Below are 19,561 nucleotides of genomic sequence, written 5' to 3' on the forward strand. Positions count from 1 at the left end.
TATACCATTTTAAAGGTAATCTTGTTGTTAATCCCACCAAAGTGTCCGATTTCAAATAGGATTTTCAGCGAAAGCACACCAAACGATTATGTTAGGTCAGAGCCAAGTCACAGAAAAACCCAGCCATTTTTCCAGCCAAAGATAGGAGTCACAAAAAGCAGAAATAGAGATAAAATGAATCACTAACCTTTGATGATCTTCAGATGACACTCATAGGACTTCATGTTACACAATACATGTATGTTTTGTTTGATAAAGTTCATATTTATATTTTTAAAAATCTGAGTTTACATTGGCGCGTTACGTTCACTAGTTCCAAAAACATCCAGTGATTTTGCATAGCCACATCAATTTACAGAAATACTCATAATAAACATTGCTAAAAGATACAACTGTTATGCATGGAATTTTAGATCCACTTCTCCTTAACCAACCTCCAGACGAGCTTCAATGCCATACAACTCTCCTTCCGTGGCCTCCAACTGCTCTTAAATGCAAGTAAAACTAAATGCATGCTCTTCAACCGATCGCTGCCCAAACCTGCCCGCCGTCCAGCATCACTACTCTGGACGGTTCTGACTTAGAATATGTGGACAACTACAAATACCTAGGTGTTTGGTTAGACTGTAAACACTCCTTCCAGACTCACATTAAGCATCTCCAATCCAAAGTTAAATCTAGAATCGGCTTCCTATTTCGCAACAAAGCATCCTTCACTCATGCTGCCAAACATACCCTCGTAAAACTGACTATCCTACCGATCCTTGACTTCGGCGATGTCATTTACAAAATAGCCTCCAACACTCTACTCAGRGAATTGGATGCAGTCTATCACAGTGCCATCCGTTTTGTCACCAAAGCCCCATATACTACCCACCACTGCGACCTGTATGCTCTCGTTGGCTGGCCCTCACTTCATATTCGTCGCCAAACCCACTGGCTCCAGGTCATCTATAAGTCTTTGATAGGTAAAGCCCTGCCTTATCTCAGCTCACTGGTCACCATAGCAGCACCCAACCGTAGCACGCGCTCCAGCAGGTATATTTCACTGGTCACCCCCAAAGACAATTCCTCCTTCGGCCGCCTTTCCTTACAGTTCTCTGCTGCCAATGACTGGAACGAACTGCAAAAATCACTGAAGCTGGAGACTCGTATCTCCCTCACTAACTTTAAGCACCAGCTGTCAGAGCAGCTCACAGATCACTGCACCTGTACATAGCCCATCTGTAAATAGCCTATCCAACTACCTCATCCCCATAATGTTATTGATTTGATTTATTTTGCTCCTTTGCACCGCAGTATCTCTACTTGCACACTGATCTTCTGTACATCTATCACTCCAGTGTTCAATTGCTATATTGTAATTATTTTGCCACTATGGCCTATTTATTGCCTTACCTCCTTTATCCTACCTCATTTGCACACACTGTATATAGACTTTTTCTATTGTATTATTGACTGTATGTTTGTTTATTCCATGTGTAACTCTGTGTTGTTGTTTGTGTCGCACTGCTTTGCTTTATCTTGGCCAGGTCGCAGTTGTAAATGAGAACTTGTTCTCAACTAGTCTACCTGGTTAAATAAAGGTGAAATAAAAAAATAAAATAAAAAGTAAAGCATCAGGGAACTTGGTTAGCCAATGGAGAATACGCTTTTCCAAAGATTCAAGTAAAGGATCATTTTTAAGTTTGGAATTGTACCTATAAATGTTGGTAATAATAATGATGATGTTGTTACAGTTGATAACAAGACAAAGAAAGTGACCAAGAGGGTCACAGTCGGAGTGCAAAATACTTCCATTGAAATGATTCTTTAGAGTGATAACTCCAGCAGAGCGTTCAGAACCATGAGAGAGACATGCATCATTTCCCCACTGAGATCTGCAGAAGTTGACATCGGTAGAAACTGAATGAGACTCTTGAAAAAAAACAAATCTGTTTCAAAGTGTTTTGAAAATAAAAAATAAGGCTTTGCGCTTTACATTATTTCTTAACCCCCAGCATAGAGTGAAACTATAGACAACGACAAAGTGGAATATAGAACAGAAAGTACAACGAGCTAAACAACATTCACAAATCGAGTTAGAATGAAAAGAAACCAGCGTTGCACACCATATACTGTAGATATAAATTATTGAGTGAGAATAGTTTAGCGTAACAAAGATAACTGCCAGAACAAGAAACAACAAAGAGCTTGCTCACTGCCTATACTGCAGGTAAAAATAGCATAAGTGAGAGAACAAATAAAATAGCAAATATCAATTTCTCCAGTAGTTTTGTGCAGTTAGAACGAAAGTTAAATCACCTTAGAGCCGGGAGTGGGATCTGCTCACATCAGAGGTAGCTATTTACTGTAGGTAGCCTATGTTGACCACCAGGCACAGTCTATGACTCCTCAAGGAGGAAGGTTGATTTCGGATCCGTTGATGAAAGCGCGCCCTCCAATGAAGTAAGCCACTTTTTCCTCTTTTCGTGCTTTTTCCACAGCTGGCCACAGTTTCTCTCCTTTCTCTGTCTGCTTTCGAGAGGTCTTCAGCAAACCACAGGTTGTTGTCACGTAGGAAGGTTGATTTCTTAGCTCCTTTCCAAGTGGCATCCCTGTAGATCCATGATGTGAACTGGAGAAGGACACATCTGGGCTTGGAGTCACCCTGCCTTCTCGTGCCGAGGCGATGTACAGTGTCGACAACATCTGCTAGCTTAGCCTTCTCCCCAGGTAGGATAGCTTGGCAGACTTTGATTGTCTCTTGCCGCACGTTCTCCCCATCTGCCTCGGGAACTCGATACAGTCTCAGATTCCACCGTCTTGAGTAGCTTTCGAGTTCCGCGATTCTTCTTTGGCACAAGTTAATCTTTCCCTCCTCCTTTTCGACACACTTTTCGATGTGGGTGACCTTAACATCCTTGATTTCCATGCATGCAAAGTCAACTGTTTTTTTTAAGCCCTCGATTTTCATTGCGTTGTCGCCGACCATTTACCCTATGACATCGGACCTTGTATTGATGAGCCTGGAAAGAGTGGCGATAACATCATTATTGGCAGCGGCATCTGGGCCCAGTTCAAACATGCCTTTCTTGGAAGCTGGAGGTTTGCTTGGGGTTATAGGCAAAGAAGGAAAGTCCTCGTCTGACACGTTAAGTGTCATAGAGTCTGTCAGACCAGTATAGTTGTGGCAGTTGTCAATCAAAGCATTTGCCTCCTGTGTAACGKCATTGGATGATGGCGGAGCATTGCTAGCTGAGGAGGTAACCATAAGATTTCTCTTTCTGTCAGCACGCTATGACATTTTGGAAAATATKATCTTAAATTATCAGTAACCTGGTGGGMTTTTTTGTAACAGTATTTTTATTGGAATTTCACAATTTTCACCCATATTAAGAGATATAACAACAGAGACAAAGCAAAACAGCACTCACTTACACATACCTGCGTATATATATATATATACACACATATACATATATATATTTACACATATACATACACATACATACACACATACATACATACACACATACACACACACACACARACATACATACACACCCAAACATACGTACACCATTTTCCTCTCCCCGCTCGGCGCTTCTCTCACCCCATCCCCATCATTGCGTCCCTTAATACATACATTTTAAACAAACTTACAAACAGAAATTAAACAAAAAAGCTCAGTTTAAACCAAGAAGTTAGGTTCCACACATGGAACGTACAGTGTAATTCTGAAATACATAGATCACCACCATTCTAAGAGAATCCTTGCAGCATAATAGCTGATACCTCAGGTTCTAGGTAATTTAGATAAGGTTCCCATACTTTGTAGAACTGAGCTGTTTTAGAATGCAATGTACATGTCAGATATTCCAGAGGCACCCATTCAAATAGTATCTTATGCCAATCTTTAATAGAAGGAACCTTATCACTAATACACTGTAAAATGATGTTTTTCCTCGCTGCGAAGGAAAGGATGTTGTAAAGCCTCCTCTTACCCACAGAAGTAACATGCCTACTAGGGAGACCCAACAGTAAAGAAACTGGGTCCATTTCTAGATCAACCCCTAGGATCTTTTCAATTTCTTGCAGAACACCAGACCAGTATCTTTGTATTTTGGTACATGACCATAAACAATGTGTTAGGGTGCCTGTATCAGTTTTGCATTTAAGACACTGAGGAGAAGAGGAAGAGGGGCTAAAGGCATGTCTGCGATTTGGGGATATATGCAATCCGTGTTTTATTCTTAATTGGATTGCTCTAGTACGATTACATATAGATATTGTTTTTGCATATCTCCAAATGTCCTCCCACCTCTCTTCGTCAATAGTAACAGACAATTCTCTCTCCCACACTTGTTTCACGCTCTGTGTGTCGACAGCAGAAAAGGACCTTAAAGCATCATAAAACAGACATTTCCCTTTGTGGGAAAAAAAGCATTCTTTCAATGACAGACATATCAGGGTTACCAATTAAGGTGGTGCTCTTCACAATATAATGTCTTACTTGTAGGAAGCGGAAAAAGTCCTGCTTTGGGAGTCGATATTTCTCGAACATCTGCTCAAATGACAAAATCTTATCAGCAAATAAGTCATTTAGTCTGCGTATACCCTTATAAAGCAAAAAGTTAAAGCCAGCATCCAGCAATCCTGGACCAAATCTGGGTTGTTAAGAATTGGGGTAAGAGCAGAGGTTAGTTTGGACCTTCCCAGGAAGCGTTGAACTGACCTCCATACTTTGAGTGTGTTAAGTGTAATAGGATTATTGCAGTGATCTTCTACAGACTTGAAACTTCTGAAAAATAAAAGATCCTGTAAAGGGGTATTTTGAAAGAGAAGTCTCAATGTCTAACCAAATAGAGGAGTCATCGTTTGTGATCCAGTCAGAAATATAACATAGGTGGGCACACCACTGATAGAACCTGATATTGGGCAGATCCAAGCCACCCATATAACTTGGCATCGGCAAACTTAATGATGGTGTTGGAGTCGTGCCTGGCCGTGCAGTCATGAGTGAACAGGGAGTACAGGAAGGGACTGAGCATGCACCCCTGAGGGGTCCCTGTGTTGAGGATCAGCGTGGTGGATGTGTTGTTACCGGCCCTTACCACCTGGGGGCAGCCCGTCAGCAAGTCCAGGATCCAGTTGCAGAGGGAAGTGTTTAGTCCCAGGGTCCTTAGCTTATTGATGAGCTTTGAGGACACTATGATGTTGAACGCTGAGCTGTAGTCAATGAATAGCATTCTCACATAGGTGTTCATTTTGTCCGGGTGGGAACGGGCAGCGTGGATTGCATCATCTGTGGATCTGTTGGGGCGGTATGCAAATAGGAGTGTGTCTTGGGTTTCTGGGATAATGGTGTTGATGTGAGCCATGACCAGCATTTCGAAGCACTTCATGGCTACAGATGTGAGTGCTACGGGTTGGTAGTCGTTTAGTCAGGTTACCRTAGTGTTCTTGGGCACAGGCACTATGGTGGTTTGCATAAAACATGTTAGTATTACAGACTCGGACAGGGAGAGGTTGAAAATGTCAGTGAAGACACTTGCCAGTTGGTCAGTGCATGCTCACAGTACACGTCCTGATAATCCGTCTGGCCCTGCGGCCTTGTGAATGTTGACCTGTTTAAAGGTCTTACTCACATCGGCTGCGGAGAGCGTGATCACACAGTCTTACAGACTGGTGGTCACATGCATTTTTCAGTGTTATTTGCCTCGAAGCGAGCATAGAAGTAGTTTAGCTCATCTGGTAGGCTCGTGTCACTGGGCAGCTCTTGGCTGTGCTTCCCTTTGTAGCCTATAATGGTTTGCAAGCCCTGCCACATTCGACGAGCGTCAGAGCTGGTGTAGTATGATTCGATCTTAGTCCTGTATTGATGCTTTGCCTGTTTGATGGTTCGTCYGAGGGCATAGCGTGATTTCTTATAAGTTTCAGGGTTAGAGTCCCGCTCCTTGAAAGCGGCAGCTCTTGTCTTTAGCTCAGTGCGGATGTTGCCTGTAATCCATGGCTTCTGGTTGGGGTATGTGCGTACGGTTACTGTGGGGACAACGTCATCGATGCACTTATTGATGTTATTGATGTGTTGTACTCCTCAATGCCATCAGAGGAATCCCGGAACATATTCCAGTCTGTGCTAGCAAAACGGTCCTGTAGCTTAGCATCTGCTTCATCTGACCACTTTTCCCGGCCTCTAGGAGGGCCACCTCTGGTTGAGTGTTTTCTTGTTTGCTTATGGCGGAATACAGCTCATTCAATGCTGTTTTAGTGCCAGCCTCTGACTATGGTGGTATGTAAACAGCTACGAAAAATACAGTTGAAAACTCACTAGGTAGGTAGTGTGGTCTACAGTTTATCATGAGATACTCTACCTCAGGCGAGCAATAGCTCGAGACTTCCTTAGATATTGTGTACCAGCTGTTATTTACAAAAATACATAGTCCGCCGCACCTTGTCTTACCAGACGCCGCTGTTCTATCRTGCCGGTYCAGKGTATAACCAGACAGCTTTATGTTGATAGTGTCGTCGTTCAGCCACGTATCTGTGAAGCATAAGATATTACAGTTTTGAATGTCCCGTTGGTAGTTTAATCTTCCGCGTAGGTCATKTATTATATTGTCCAAAGATTGAACGTTTGCTAGCAGAATGGAAGGAAGTAGGGGTTTATTCGATCGCCTACAAATTCTCAGAAGGCAGCCCGCCCTCCGGACCATTTTTCTCCGCCTCCTCTTCAAGGGAATCTGGGCCTGTTCCCGAGAAAGCAGTATATCCTTCGCTTCGGCCTCGTCAGACTCGTTAAAGGAAAAAAAGGATTCTGCCAGTCCGTGATGATTCATCGCAGTCCTGATGTCCAGAAGTTATTTTCGGTCATAAGAGATGGTAGCGGCAACATTATGTACAAAATAAGTTAAAAAATAAGTTACAAACAACYCAAATAAACAAACAAAAAAACACAATGGGTTGGGGGCACGTCGGTTCCGGGCCCGTAAAACGTCTGCCTTCTTCTCCGACGCCATCTTACTTTTCAGGTCAGTGCTTCTGTCTTCTCCTCTCTCATCTAGCCAGCTGGAATATCTATGGGATGAGACAGCCGTTAACCCATCCCAGATTAACCCACTTAATTAACCCACTATAGCAACCCTATCAGAGAAGCCTTGTAACTAAGCGTGATTGTTAAGTTGGTCGTGGAAAGTGAAGTTGTGGTTATTGATGTACTGTGCACATAAAGTTGATGGAAATCTTAGATTTGAGGGTATAATTCAATGTATGTAATGGAGAGCATGATATTTAAGCAATAAGGCCCGAGGGTGTGTGGTATATGGCCAATATACCACGTCTAAGGGCTGTTCTTACGCACGACGCATCTCGGAGTGCCTGGATACAGCCATTAGCTGTGGAATATTAGCCATGTACCACAAACCCCTAAGGTGCCTTATTACTATTATAAACTGGTTACTGAAGTAATTAGAGCAGTAAAAACAAATGTTTTGTCATACCCGTGGTATACGYTCTCATATACCACGGCTGTCAGCCAATCAGCATTCTTGGCTGGAAACACCCAGTTTATAATGGCTGTTACATCACATACACAAACAGAGGAACAGAGTGTGCTTGTATGGGCCTAATGAGTCGTTAGGCTGATGACATCACCCCTGTGTGTGGGCCTACAGTACACCCAAATTCCAAGACCCACATTCACACTAAGGGTGCTCTGTTGACTGCTCTGTAAACTCTCTCTCCTATAATGATTGGTGTTGTGTGAGGAGAAGACTGGGTTGTTTGCAGTCACCCAGTACACTGAAGACTAGAAACTGTGAGTCTCGTTCCCATATCATATAGTCCTGGCAAGTGAGGGAAAGAGACTGTAGACTCTCCCTCTGTCTCATTCACGCCTCCTGCTCTGTGACACAGCCATTAGCTGCCTCTCTACGTGTCTGCTGGAGCTGACACAGGACACCAATCAGCCTGCCTGCTGCCAGAGAGCGACGCTGTCTCTCTCTCTCTCATCCCTGCAATTACTCAGCTAATGCAGATTTGMCAAACAAAGTGAACATGTGAGTGTGTGTTGTCCTTCACATTAGAGCTCTATGCCCGTATCCACAAAGCATCTCAGATTAACGCACGTTTTGTCCTCATCAAGCTTTGATTATTTGAATCAAAGCTTGATAGTGCTAGGGCACTAGTGCAAGGGCAAAAACCAAAACGTGCACCCAGGGGGCCCCAGGACCGAGTTTGGGAAACTCTGCCCTAGGGTATCAACAGATCACTGAGGATGAAGTCATACTGTAGAATTGTCAGGGTGAAAAGTGCTGTGTCATTCAGAGGGTTCTGGATYAAATAACCAKAGTCAGTTAAGAACAAATTCTTATTCAAAATGACAGCCTAGGAACAATGGGTTAACTGCCTTGTTCAGGGGCAGAAAGACAGATTTTTACCTTGTCAGCTCGATCTAGTAACATTTTACTGGCCCAACGCTCTAACCACTAGGCTACCTAGTGCCCATAAGAGCAGGGCTGCCAGAAAAAGTGTGGCGAGGCGGCATTTGCCACAGCACTTTTCAATRAGGTGTCGCAGCGCCGCTCCATTTTTGATTTAGTTGAATAAAATATATTGACGTATAGCGTTAAAAAGAGGGGCAAAGTGATTATTTTTTTTTTACCAGTTTGCCATTTTATCAACTTGTGCACAATTTCGCTTTCAATTCACATCGGAGTGCTGCTGCAGGCTCTGTGCGTGTCTTGACTAATCAGATTCACGGAAATCGCAGTTTGCGCGGGGCACAAAGCTCAAGGCTTGCTCTCCACATTCCTCCAGTATTTATTTAGCAAGGGTGATAACACATCACTCCCGACAGACACAAGCAAATACACTCACATAAATATAGCAACCTATATACCTAAAGATGTGCAATCTGACATGAAGTATTGCATGGTTCCCCAACTGACGGCCCGCAGCCCCATAAGTTTTCTAAAAAAAGTATTTGATCCCCTGCTGATTTTGTTCGTTTGCCACTGACAATGAAATGATCAGTCTGTAATTTTAATGGTATGTTTATTTGAACGTGAGAGACAAAATACAACAAAAAAATCCAGAAAAACGCATGTCAAAAATGTTATAAATTGATTTGCATTTTAATGAGGGAAATAAGTATTTGACCCTCTGCAAACATGCCTTAGTACTTGGTAAAACCCTTGTTGGCAATCACAGAGGTCAGATGTTTTGTAGTTGCCACCAGGTTTGCACACATCTCAGGAGGGATTTTTGTCCCACTCCTCTTTGCAGATCTTCTTCAAGTCATTAAGATTTCGAGGCTGACGTTTGGCACTCGAACCTTCAGCTCCTCCACAGATTTTCTATGGATAGGTCTGGAGACTGGCTAGGCCACTCCAGGACCTTAATGTGCTTTTTCTTGAGCCACTCCTTTGTTGCTTGGCGGTGTTTTGGGTCATTGTCATGCTGGAATACCCATCCACGACCATTTTCAATGCCCTGGCTGAGGAAGGAGGTTTTCACCCAAGATTTGACGGTACATGGCCCGTCCATCGTCCCTTTGATGCGGTGAAGTTGTCCGTCCTTAGCAGAAAAACCCCCCAAAGCATAATGTTTCCACCTCCATGTTTGACGGTGGGGATGGTTTCTGGGTCATAGGCAGCATTCTCCTCTCCAAACACGGCAAGTTGAGTTTGATGCAAAGAACTCCACTTTGGTCTCGTCTGACCACAACAGTTCACCCAGTTGTCCTCTGAATCATTCAGTGTTCATTGGCAAACTTCAGACGGGTATGTATATGAGCTTTCTTGAGCAGGGGACCTTGCGGGCGCTGCAGGATTTCAGTCCTTCACGGCGTAGTGTGTTACCAATTGTTTTCTTGGTGACTATGGTCCAGCTGCCTTGAGATCATTGACAAGATCCTCCTGTTTAGTTCTGGAGATTCCTCACCATTCTCATGATCATTGCAACTCCACGAGGTGAGATCTTGCATGGAGCCCTAGGCCAAGGGAGTTTGACAGTTGTTTTGTGTTTTTCCATTTGCGAATATCGCACCAACTGTTGTCACCTTCTCACCAAGCTGCTTGGCAATGGTCTTGTAGCCCATTCCAGCCTTGTGTAGATCTACAATCTTGTCCTGCATCCTTGGAGAGCTCTTTGGTCTTGGCCATGGTGGAGAGTTTGGAATCTGATTGATTGATTGCTTCTGTGGACAGGTGTCTTTTATACAGGTAAGAAACTGAGATTAGGAGCACTCCCTTTAAGAGTGTGCTCCTAATCTCAGCTCGTTACCTGTATGAAAGACACCTGGGAGCCAGAAATCTTTTGATTGAGAGGGGTCAAATACTTATTTCCCTCATTAAAATGCAAATCAATTTATAACATTTTTGACATGCGTTTTTCTGGTATTTTTTGTTGTTCTCGTCTCTCACTGTTCAAATAAACCTACCATTAAAATTATAGACTGATCATTTCTTTGTCAGTGGGCAAACGTACAAAATCAGCAGGGATCAAATACTTTTTTCCTCACTGTAAGTTTTCTAAAAATTATATATAAAAAATAATAGAGACGAGATCGTATAAAAATGTAAGCAAGGTTTGAAATGATTATCTTTTAGTCAAACATTATATCCGTTTGGGCTTCTTGGGGTCAATTGGCAGTCTACAAATGATTTGTAATTATGTTCCCGGCCCCCCGACCATCCGCTCAAGAAAAAAATCTGCCAATTGCTAAATCTAGTTGATGATCCCTGATGTATTGCATGGAAACTAGACTATTTTTCAGTCTGATCAGCAGCGGCTACATAGTCTAGACAATTATGCGCCCTGTCCCTCTGTCCAGTGGAAACAAATCGGTAACGTTGTGTATTTATTGCCCATTTGTTTGAGAAAATGTGAATGGGATCAAATTTGGTTCCAACTTCAAGCTGACTAGGCTACCTAGACTTTATCAACACAAAATTATTAACTGGAATTAATCAATAAACACAACAGCTGACAAAGACTGACAAAGGRCTAGAGTTACATAGGGCAGGACTACACAATACAAACCAGCATAAAGCAAGCTCAGCCCTGTGAGATGTCTTGTCCAGTCATGTTGGTTTCTCTGTGTCTGTGTACAAGTACAGTACAATGTTGCTGCAGTTTGACAGGGTTTTCATCCTCCCCAAGGCCAGGAGTAAAAAAACAAACATGTGACCTAATTACAAAAACTCTTTTAATTATAATTGCCACACCACTCTGGGACCTGTGGTGCCACTTCTGCATAAGAGGAACTACTCAGATTGAGACAAATTGGTGACTGAATGGGTTCCTTTTATTTCTCCAGATACACTTGATTTATATAATACAGACCATCAGTTAATGCCATTCATCACCTTTAATTTAGACAAAATGGATATAACTGCAGAAAAATGAAAACATTTGAAACTTACAACAACAACAAAAAAGAAACCAAATGTATGATTTGATGTAACATAGTGTTTCCTTGAACATTTATATATGAAAGAACATTCCCTGTTATCCACTTTTAGGCCTTGTCAAAAGTTGGGAAGTGAATACTTAGTTTCTGATTGACTTGGGTAATGACCAATGGGGCAGAGTTTTTACCGTCATTGTCAGTGCCGGTGCTGAAGAATGGATAAAGTTTAGCAGGTTTTAAAGCGTAATTGGAGAAAGAATAGATATGAGACCTGTTGTCCACATCATAGAAGGAGACCTGACCCTGTTCATAATCAATATAAACCCCTATCTTCTGGGGCGTCTGATTAAGAGAGAGGASGACAGGAAGCTTATCAAGAGCTATATACTCATTCTCACCCCTCATCCATAGAGCCAGGTATCCATTGTCAGGGCCCACAATAGTTATTCCCTTCCTGTTGATGGATTCTGATGCCACTCCTAAAGCCCAGTCAGTCTTTCCTTCCACCTGCACCTCATAGTAGAATCTCCCTGAGGAGAAACCCTCCTTTCCTAGGACATTAACAACCAAATCAAACCTTTGAGGGCTGTCTGTGACATTTTGCCGGAGATCTCCAACTCTCACTTGTTTCCCGTCTTCAGAGACGATGAGGTAGGGATGTGCTGTATCAGGGTCCAGAGTCACATTCACTGCACACTTCTTGATCCTTCCCAACTCAGCAGCAGACAGCCTGTTCTCTTCACTATCGAGTGCTTCCCTCAGCTTGTTCACAGCTCTCCTCATAGCTCCAACACTGGGATCACTGTGAACGCTGACCTCAGACCAGTCGATGGTAGCCGGTGGGGTACACAGGGATGGGAACATCTGGAGAAGGTGGAGGTGGTCTTCAGTGTGGGAGAGCTGCTCTAGCTCATTGTTTCTCTTCTGTAGCGTAGAGATTTCCTGTGATATCTTTAGAATGTGCTCTACAGCCCGGGTTGCTGCTGCTTCCTGGTTCTTCTCAATCTCCTCAATTACTTTTATGTAGGTCTTCTCAACGAGCCTTGCTATTTCAGTCAGTAACAGCACTGTGTCCTCTTTCTCCCTCTCCACATTTTTCTCACTGAGCTTTGCAGCGTGTGCGATCTCCTTTACCTTCTCATGTCGGTCCTGGATCATCAGCTGCATTTCCACCCTCACTTTTTTGACGTCTATCTCTCCACACTCYTCCCRTGTGTGGACATAGTGGTTCTTGTCCTTGCAGAATGGATACTGACCAGTTTGGCCGCTTCCACAGGTGTGTCTGTCTTGATTCATGCTGTACTCATACTCCAGGTCTTCCTCCTCKTCATCGATGTCAATATCTTCTTCGAATTCGTCCAGAGTAGCGGTGCATGTCAGGCACACAGATAACAGCAGGTACAACAGGCTGGCATTCAGGGCCCTCCCTATCCTATTGTTGTTTGGTGACATGGCTGGGAACAAGAAAACACAGTCATGTTTTAGTTTAGTTTAGCTTCGTTTTTGTTCAGTCTATCTAGAATATGAATGCAAAGCCCCATTTAAGAACTGAAACTTTAATGACTGGTATATATCCATGTAGAGATAAAGGCAGCATTGGTTACGTGTATTCTCTGGGAAAAAAACTTTGCTTGGCCCATGTTGGCTCAGTCTGCCAGTCAATGACTTATGCATCATTAGCCTGGTTAAATTGAAAACATAACAGAGAGGCTAAATCTCAAACTGAACAAATCTTCTAGAAGTGACTTTGTTGAGCTACACAATCAATTTGAGATGTTTTAGGATGATTTGGACAGAGTGCTTGAAAAATGCTTATATACACTGTATATACAGAAGTATGTGGACACCCCTTCAAATGAGTGGATTCGGATATATCAGCCACACCCGTTGCTGACAGGTGTATGAAATCGAGCACTCAGCCATGTAATCTCCATGGACAAACATTGGCAGTAGAATGGCAGTAGAATGAACTGAAGAGTTCAGTGATTTTCAACGTTGGACCGTCATAGGATGCCACTTTTCCAACAAGTCAGTTCGTAAAATTTCTGCCCTGCTAGAGCTGCCCTGGTCAACTGTAAGTGTTGTTATTGTGAAGTGGAATGGTCTAATAGCAACAACGACTCAGCAGTGAAGTGGTAGGGCACACAAGCTCACAGAATGGGAACGCTGAGTGCTGAAGTGCCTAGTGCGTACAAATCGTCTGTCCTCGGTTGCAACACTCACTACTGAGTTCCAAACTGCCTCTGGAAGCAACGTCAGCACAATAACTGTTTGTCTGGAGCATAATGAAATGGGTTTCCATGGCCGAGCAGCCGCACACAAGCCTAAGATCACCATGCGCAATGCCAAGCGTTGGCTGGAGTGGTGTAAAGCTCGCCGCCATTGGACCATGGAGCAGTGGAAACGTGTTCTCTGGAGGGATGAATCACACTTCACCATCTGGCAGTCAAACAGACTAATCTGGGTTTGGTGGATACCAAGAGAACGCTACCTGCCCGAATATATAGTGCCAACTGTAAAGTTTGGTGGAGGAGGAATAATGGTCTGGGGCTGTTTTTTATGGTCCGGGCTAGGTCACTTAGTTCCAGTGAAGGGAAATGTTAATGCTATAGCATAAAATTATATTCTAGATGATTCTGTGCTTCCAACTTTGTGGCAACAGTTTGGGGAAGCCATTTCCCGTTTCAGCATGACAATGCCCCCGTGCACAGACTGGCCTGCACAGAGCCCTGACCTCAACCCCTTCGAACACCTTTGGGATGAATTGGAACGCTGACTGCGAGCCAGGCCTAATCGCCCAACATCAGTGCCCGACCTCACTATTGCTCTTGTGGGTGAGTGGAAGCAAGTCCCCGCAGCAATGTTCCAACGTCTAGTGGAAAGCCTTTCCAGAAGAGTGGAGGCTGTTATAGAAGCAAAAGGGGGACCAACTCTATATTAATGCCTATCATTTTGGAATAAGATGTTCGACGAGCAGGTGTCCACATACTTTGGTCATATAGTGTAGGTAACATGACTTGKATGGGATTTGTGCCACAAATGCTAAAACTTCAGCATTTGAAAACAGTGCCAGGCCAAGCATGGATTGCTGTCATACCTTGTATCAACACCAAACACATACAAACACTTCTCACTCAGGACGCAAATAATAATTGGGATGCCAGTGACCAAAAAGTTGAATTTATCCTGGGGCATATTACCGTAATTTCTGGACTATTAAGCGCACCTGAATATAAGCCGCACCCACTGAATTTTTTTAAAATATGTATTTTGTACATAAATAAACCGCACATGTCTATAAGCCGCAGGTGCCTACCGGTACATTGAAACAAATGAACTTTACACAGCCTTTAAACGAAACACGGCTTGTAACAAAAATAAATAGGCTTTTAAACGAAACACGGCTTGTAACAAAAATAAATAGGCCTTTAAACGAAACACGGCTTGTAACAAAAATAAATAGGCTTTAACGAAACATGGCTTGTAACAAAAATAAAAAAATAGCATTAAACAGTATACCTACCAAGAAAGTCATTGGTCACTATCTTCCTCCTCCTATGCACTGAAACCACTGAAGTCATCTCCTTCGGTGTCGGAGTTGAATAGCCTCAGAATTGCTTCATCTGATGTTGGATCGTTTTCATTGTCGCTCTCGTCACTTTCATCCGGAGGCAAATTCACCGCTGAGCTCATGCTGCCCTCTTCAACACGCAGCAGTCCAGCCTTTCGAAACCCGTTGATGATAGTGGATTTTTTTGACAATGCTCCACGCTGTCAGGACCCACTGGCAGACTTGACCATAAGTTGCTCTTCGAATGCATACAGTTGAAACACCTCGGCCGTCTGCTCTCTGTGTGTTGACCCAGTCTTCAAGCTCATTTCCTAGTTCGGGCCATCTGCTTTTCTTCCCTCTGAAAGCTTTTGTTGTCTTTTTGCACTGAGTCAGTTCCTCACGCTGCTGTTTCCAACGTCTTATCATCGACTCATTAAGGCCAAGCTCCCGTGCAGCAGCTCTATTTCCTTTTCCAACAGCCAGATCGACCGCCTTCAACTTGAAAGCTGCATCATATGCATTTCTCCGTGTCTTTGCCAMGATGAGGGTGACAAAATGACTACCGTAATCAGAATGATGGGAAGTTTGAGCGCGCTCAATTTACGTCACATTATGTGACGGTGCTCAGTTTTTTGGCGGCATGAATCTTGTGAAAGCGGGAAAAATCCATAAATTAGCCGCGTCATTGTATAAGCTCGAGGTTCAAAGCGTGGGATAAAAGTAGCGGCTTATAGTCCGGAAATTACGGTAGTAGGATACTACCATGAAATAACATTTGAACTGTATAATGTATTGTAGATAATCCACAATTTATCTACAAAAGTTTGCAATGTCCAATCTATACATTGTATTTCTATTAAAGCTACAATATGTAACTTTTTAGGCGACACATTGAAATGTGGGACATACATCTTAAATTCTCATTGAAAGCAAGTCTAAGAAGCAGTAGATATGTTCTATGCTTGCTATTTCTATGCGTCGKYTTCTTAAGTTTTATTTTTGCGTCTTACTTTCAGCTTCAAACAGCTGAAAAGACAATAATTGTTGGTTATGGGAAATATATTTCACAGCGGTTTAGATGGTACAATGATTCTCTACACAATGACTGCTTGTTTTGTCACATAAACTGAAATTAGGCGAACTATTAACATTTTTACAACCAGGAAATAGCAGAGTGATGTCTGCATAGTGCARCTTTAAAGCGTTAAATGTCCCCTTGGTAAATAAACTTGTCCACTCACCTGATTATGTGTTTGCCTCTAGTAGTGTCTCAGTTGGCTCTCTTCTTTCACTTCACATGAAAGAGGATTACTTTATATCCAGTACCTGGCCAGGATAGTTTCACTTTACTATAATACCCTGACGTCAGTCATACCAGCATAAAATATGTATTTCCTCCTCCTCCCACTTATTATAAAGAACTATTGCATAACATCAACTTAAAGGAACTCAAGTTAAATATGAACTTAACTCAAGTCGGTGCACATAGCAATGCACATTATATAATTTGTACTTAATACAACACCCTAAATCATCAAACCACTAGTTCAGTGAACTAAACCACGGACTCCATGGCAGCCCAGTATATAGGACATGAGGCCCTAATGAATCTTTATGGAGAGCTGGAGACAGAGGACTGGGACACATCTCTTTCCATGCAGACACACACACCCTTATTTACCACATGGCTGCCTGGAGTTTGACAGGTCCTATGTGGTTCTTAACAGCTTTATGCATGGATGGAGGCTGAGAGGCTGTCACAGCCTCAGGGGATATCAAGACTCAGGATAAGACTCAGATGCAGACACAGATGCAGACACAGATGCAGACACAGCAAAGGGCAGGTCGAGGACAGGCAGAGGTTCCTAATCCGAGTCAATAAGGGACAGAACAGCAGGCAGGCTCAGGACAGGCAGAAAGGTTAGAACCAGGGAAGACTAGAAAACAGCAAACACGCTGGTAAGACCTGACAAAACAAGACAAACTGTCAAGAGACAAACAGAAAACGCAGGTATAAGTACACAGGGGATAATGGGGAAAAATAGGAGACACCTGGTGGGGGGTGGGGACAAGCACAKGACAGGTGAAACAGATCAGGGTGTGACAGGGGATCAGGTTAAGAGACATAAGGTGCAGATTTTTTGGTTCTGAAATCTACAGAAGAGACAGGAAGGACAATGACAATATTCAGAGTCACATATCTGTAAAGCTTAGAGAGGATCTCATGACAAATGCTGTTGAAGTAATATGGCTACAGGTTCACCTGCCTCACCTAAAACCTATTATTGTGGGAAGTTGCTATAGACCACCGAGTGCTAACAAACAGTATCTGGATAATACACTGATTGTACAAAACATTAGGAACATGACATAAGACTGACTAGGTGAAAGCTATGATCCCTTATTGATGTCACCTGTTAAATCCACTTCAGTCAGTGTAGATGAATGGGAAGAGACAGGTTAAAGCCTTAAGACAATTGAGACATGGATTGTGTATGTGTGCCAAGAAAATACTTGTATGCACAATGCAACTACAATATATTAATTCCACACTCTCAGAAAGACAGAATGGACCCTATTTGTGCTATAAGCAAATATAATGTCAATAATTGTATCTGGTACTATATTGAGCAGCAAATTCAACCTATTTGATACCCAGGTCAATTAATAACCCTTTACCTCAAATTAATCACAACGAATGATTACCGATATCATATGTACTATTAGAGGCAATCTTCCCCTCAAACTCAATATGACTGTACCCGTCTAGCATGAGATCGGGTTTCACGCATGGGGGAGATACGTCTTCACATTCAAAACTCAGTGCTAATGTACTCTCAGTACAGTTCAGGACAAATACACAACCCCAACAGGCAAATTAGAGATGCACATTATTTGGGCATCTCTGACAATATTTGCACAGAGACAGAATTAGCAATTGTTCCAATTGGATCAGACATAGAACAACTAAGTTGCACATACACTGCTGGCCGTCTAGTGGCCAAATATCACTAAAATTGCACCGTGGGCTGGGAAAGAATTAACATTATGGCGCAGCTGGTTGCTGCCTTAGTGCAAAATAGATACAACTAGCATGACTGCTACACTAGGAAAACGAAAAAAAAACATGTTTTTTCTTCTGCTATTAATCTTCTTACCCGATTAAATGTTATATTCCTCTAGGCGCCCATTCCTGTTCACATTTCCACAAACGTCAAAATGTTTCCCTTTCAAATGGTACACCAGAATAGACATAATCCCTTCTTAGCTTCGAGAGGGGAACTGGAGACTGCAGCGTCAGTTAAGATTTTGAGGTTATGTCAATGTTAATGTTGAGGTGGAACATTGTTTGTGAAAAGGGGTCCGATCCTCTCACAGGTAAGAGATACCTTAATACACTTTTTTCAGGTCTGCAAAACTGAGCACTCTCCTCAAACAAATAGATGCTATTTCTGTCACTGTAATAGCTACTTAACAATTGGACAGTGCAGTTAGCTTCTCAAAGAGTTTAAAGCTTTCTGACAATATCACGTATTTGGTCTATGTCTTATGTCTTGTCCTGGGGGAAATGTTCTTGTTACTTACACCTCCTGCTAATCGCATTAGCCTACCCATGTAGCTCAAACGTCCGCGCAGGGGACCCCACCAATTCCTGAATAGTGTTTTATAGTCGCTGTCAACTCCTGTTTAAATTGATAGCTCCGTGGCAATAGCCCTTCGGGCATACTAGTTAAAGTAAACTTCAATATACGCATTCATGTTGGAGTATTCCGACCTGGGCCTTGACTTTTTTCCAACATTTTGAATTAAGTGTACAGGCTTTTTATTTTAAAATGGATTAGAAATTATAAGATTGTTTTCGACATCAAATACCTACACACACAAATACCGTCCATAAATGATGAAGCGGAAACAAATATAGAATATATATAAATAACATAAATAAATGGAAATACTTACTTTACATAAGTATATCTCAGGAGGCCTTTTGCTAGATAGAAGACTTGAAAATTGAGGCTAGGTGCAACCTGTTTTCAGATTAGATCATAAAAAAATATTTAAAAATAATGCACGCTTTATTTAACCAAGGTTAGGTCTAGTTGTAGAAACAGTTCTCGAATTTGCATACTGCGACCTGGCCAAGATAAAGCAAGATTAGCAGTTTTCGAACACATACAGTATCAACAGCAGAGTTACACAAATGGATCTAACAACTTGATTGGAGTACACCTGTGGTCACTTCACTTGATTGGGAATGAATTTTGGAGGCACACACTTAGGCCCCACAGTTGATAGTGCATGTCAGTAGTTCCAAAACCCTATGCATGAGGTTCAAAAGAAAAACTGTGCTGTAGAACGGCTGTGCCGAGACAGGATTGGTGTCGAGGCACAGATCTAGGGGAAGGGTACCAAAAAATGTCTGCAGCATTGAAGGTCCCCCAGAACACAGTGGCGTCCCATCATTCGTTAAATGGAAGAAAGTTTTGGAACGCACAGACCTCTTTCTAGAGCTGCCGGCCCGGCCAAACGGAGCCGCATTTTGGGGAGAAGGGGCCTTGGTCAAGGAGGTAACAAGAACCAATGGGTCACTTTGACAGAGCTCCAGACGAATA

The 19,561-nt window shown here is 42.7% G+C and overlaps 2 protein-coding genes across 3 annotated transcripts in view; one reads left to right on the forward strand and one right to left on the reverse strand.

The window, feature by feature from the left end:
* The window catches only part of bicd1a (bicaudal D homolog 1a), an 85,299-nt gene that overhangs the window by 13,349 nt on the left and 52,389 nt on the right, over positions 1-19,561 (forward strand).
* LOC111952740 (pyrin) lies at positions 11,273-16,917 on the reverse strand. 2 transcript variants are annotated; one of them, XM_023971637.2, is made up of 2 exons: positions 16,190-16,917; positions 11,273-12,849 (listed from the first exon to the last, which is right to left on the reverse strand). In XM_023971637.2, exon 2 carries the CDS (start codon positions 12,845-12,847, stop codon positions 11,504-11,506), a length of 1,344 nt encoding a protein of 447 aa, XP_023827405.1. In that variant the 5' UTR covers positions 12,848-12,849; positions 16,190-16,917; the 3' UTR covers positions 11,273-11,503. The 2 variants fall into 2 exon arrangements, with proteins under 2 accessions (XP_023827405.1, XP_023827404.1); XM_023971636.2 differs by lacking the exon at positions 16,190-16,917 and adding an exon at positions 14,919-15,487.

This window comes from Salvelinus sp. IW2-2015, linkage group LG26 (genome assembly GCF_002910315.2).
Source record: "Salvelinus sp. IW2-2015 linkage group LG26, ASM291031v2, whole genome shotgun sequence".
Lineage (NCBI taxonomy): Eukaryota > Metazoa > Chordata > Actinopteri > Salmoniformes > Salmonidae > Salvelinus > Salvelinus sp. IW2-2015.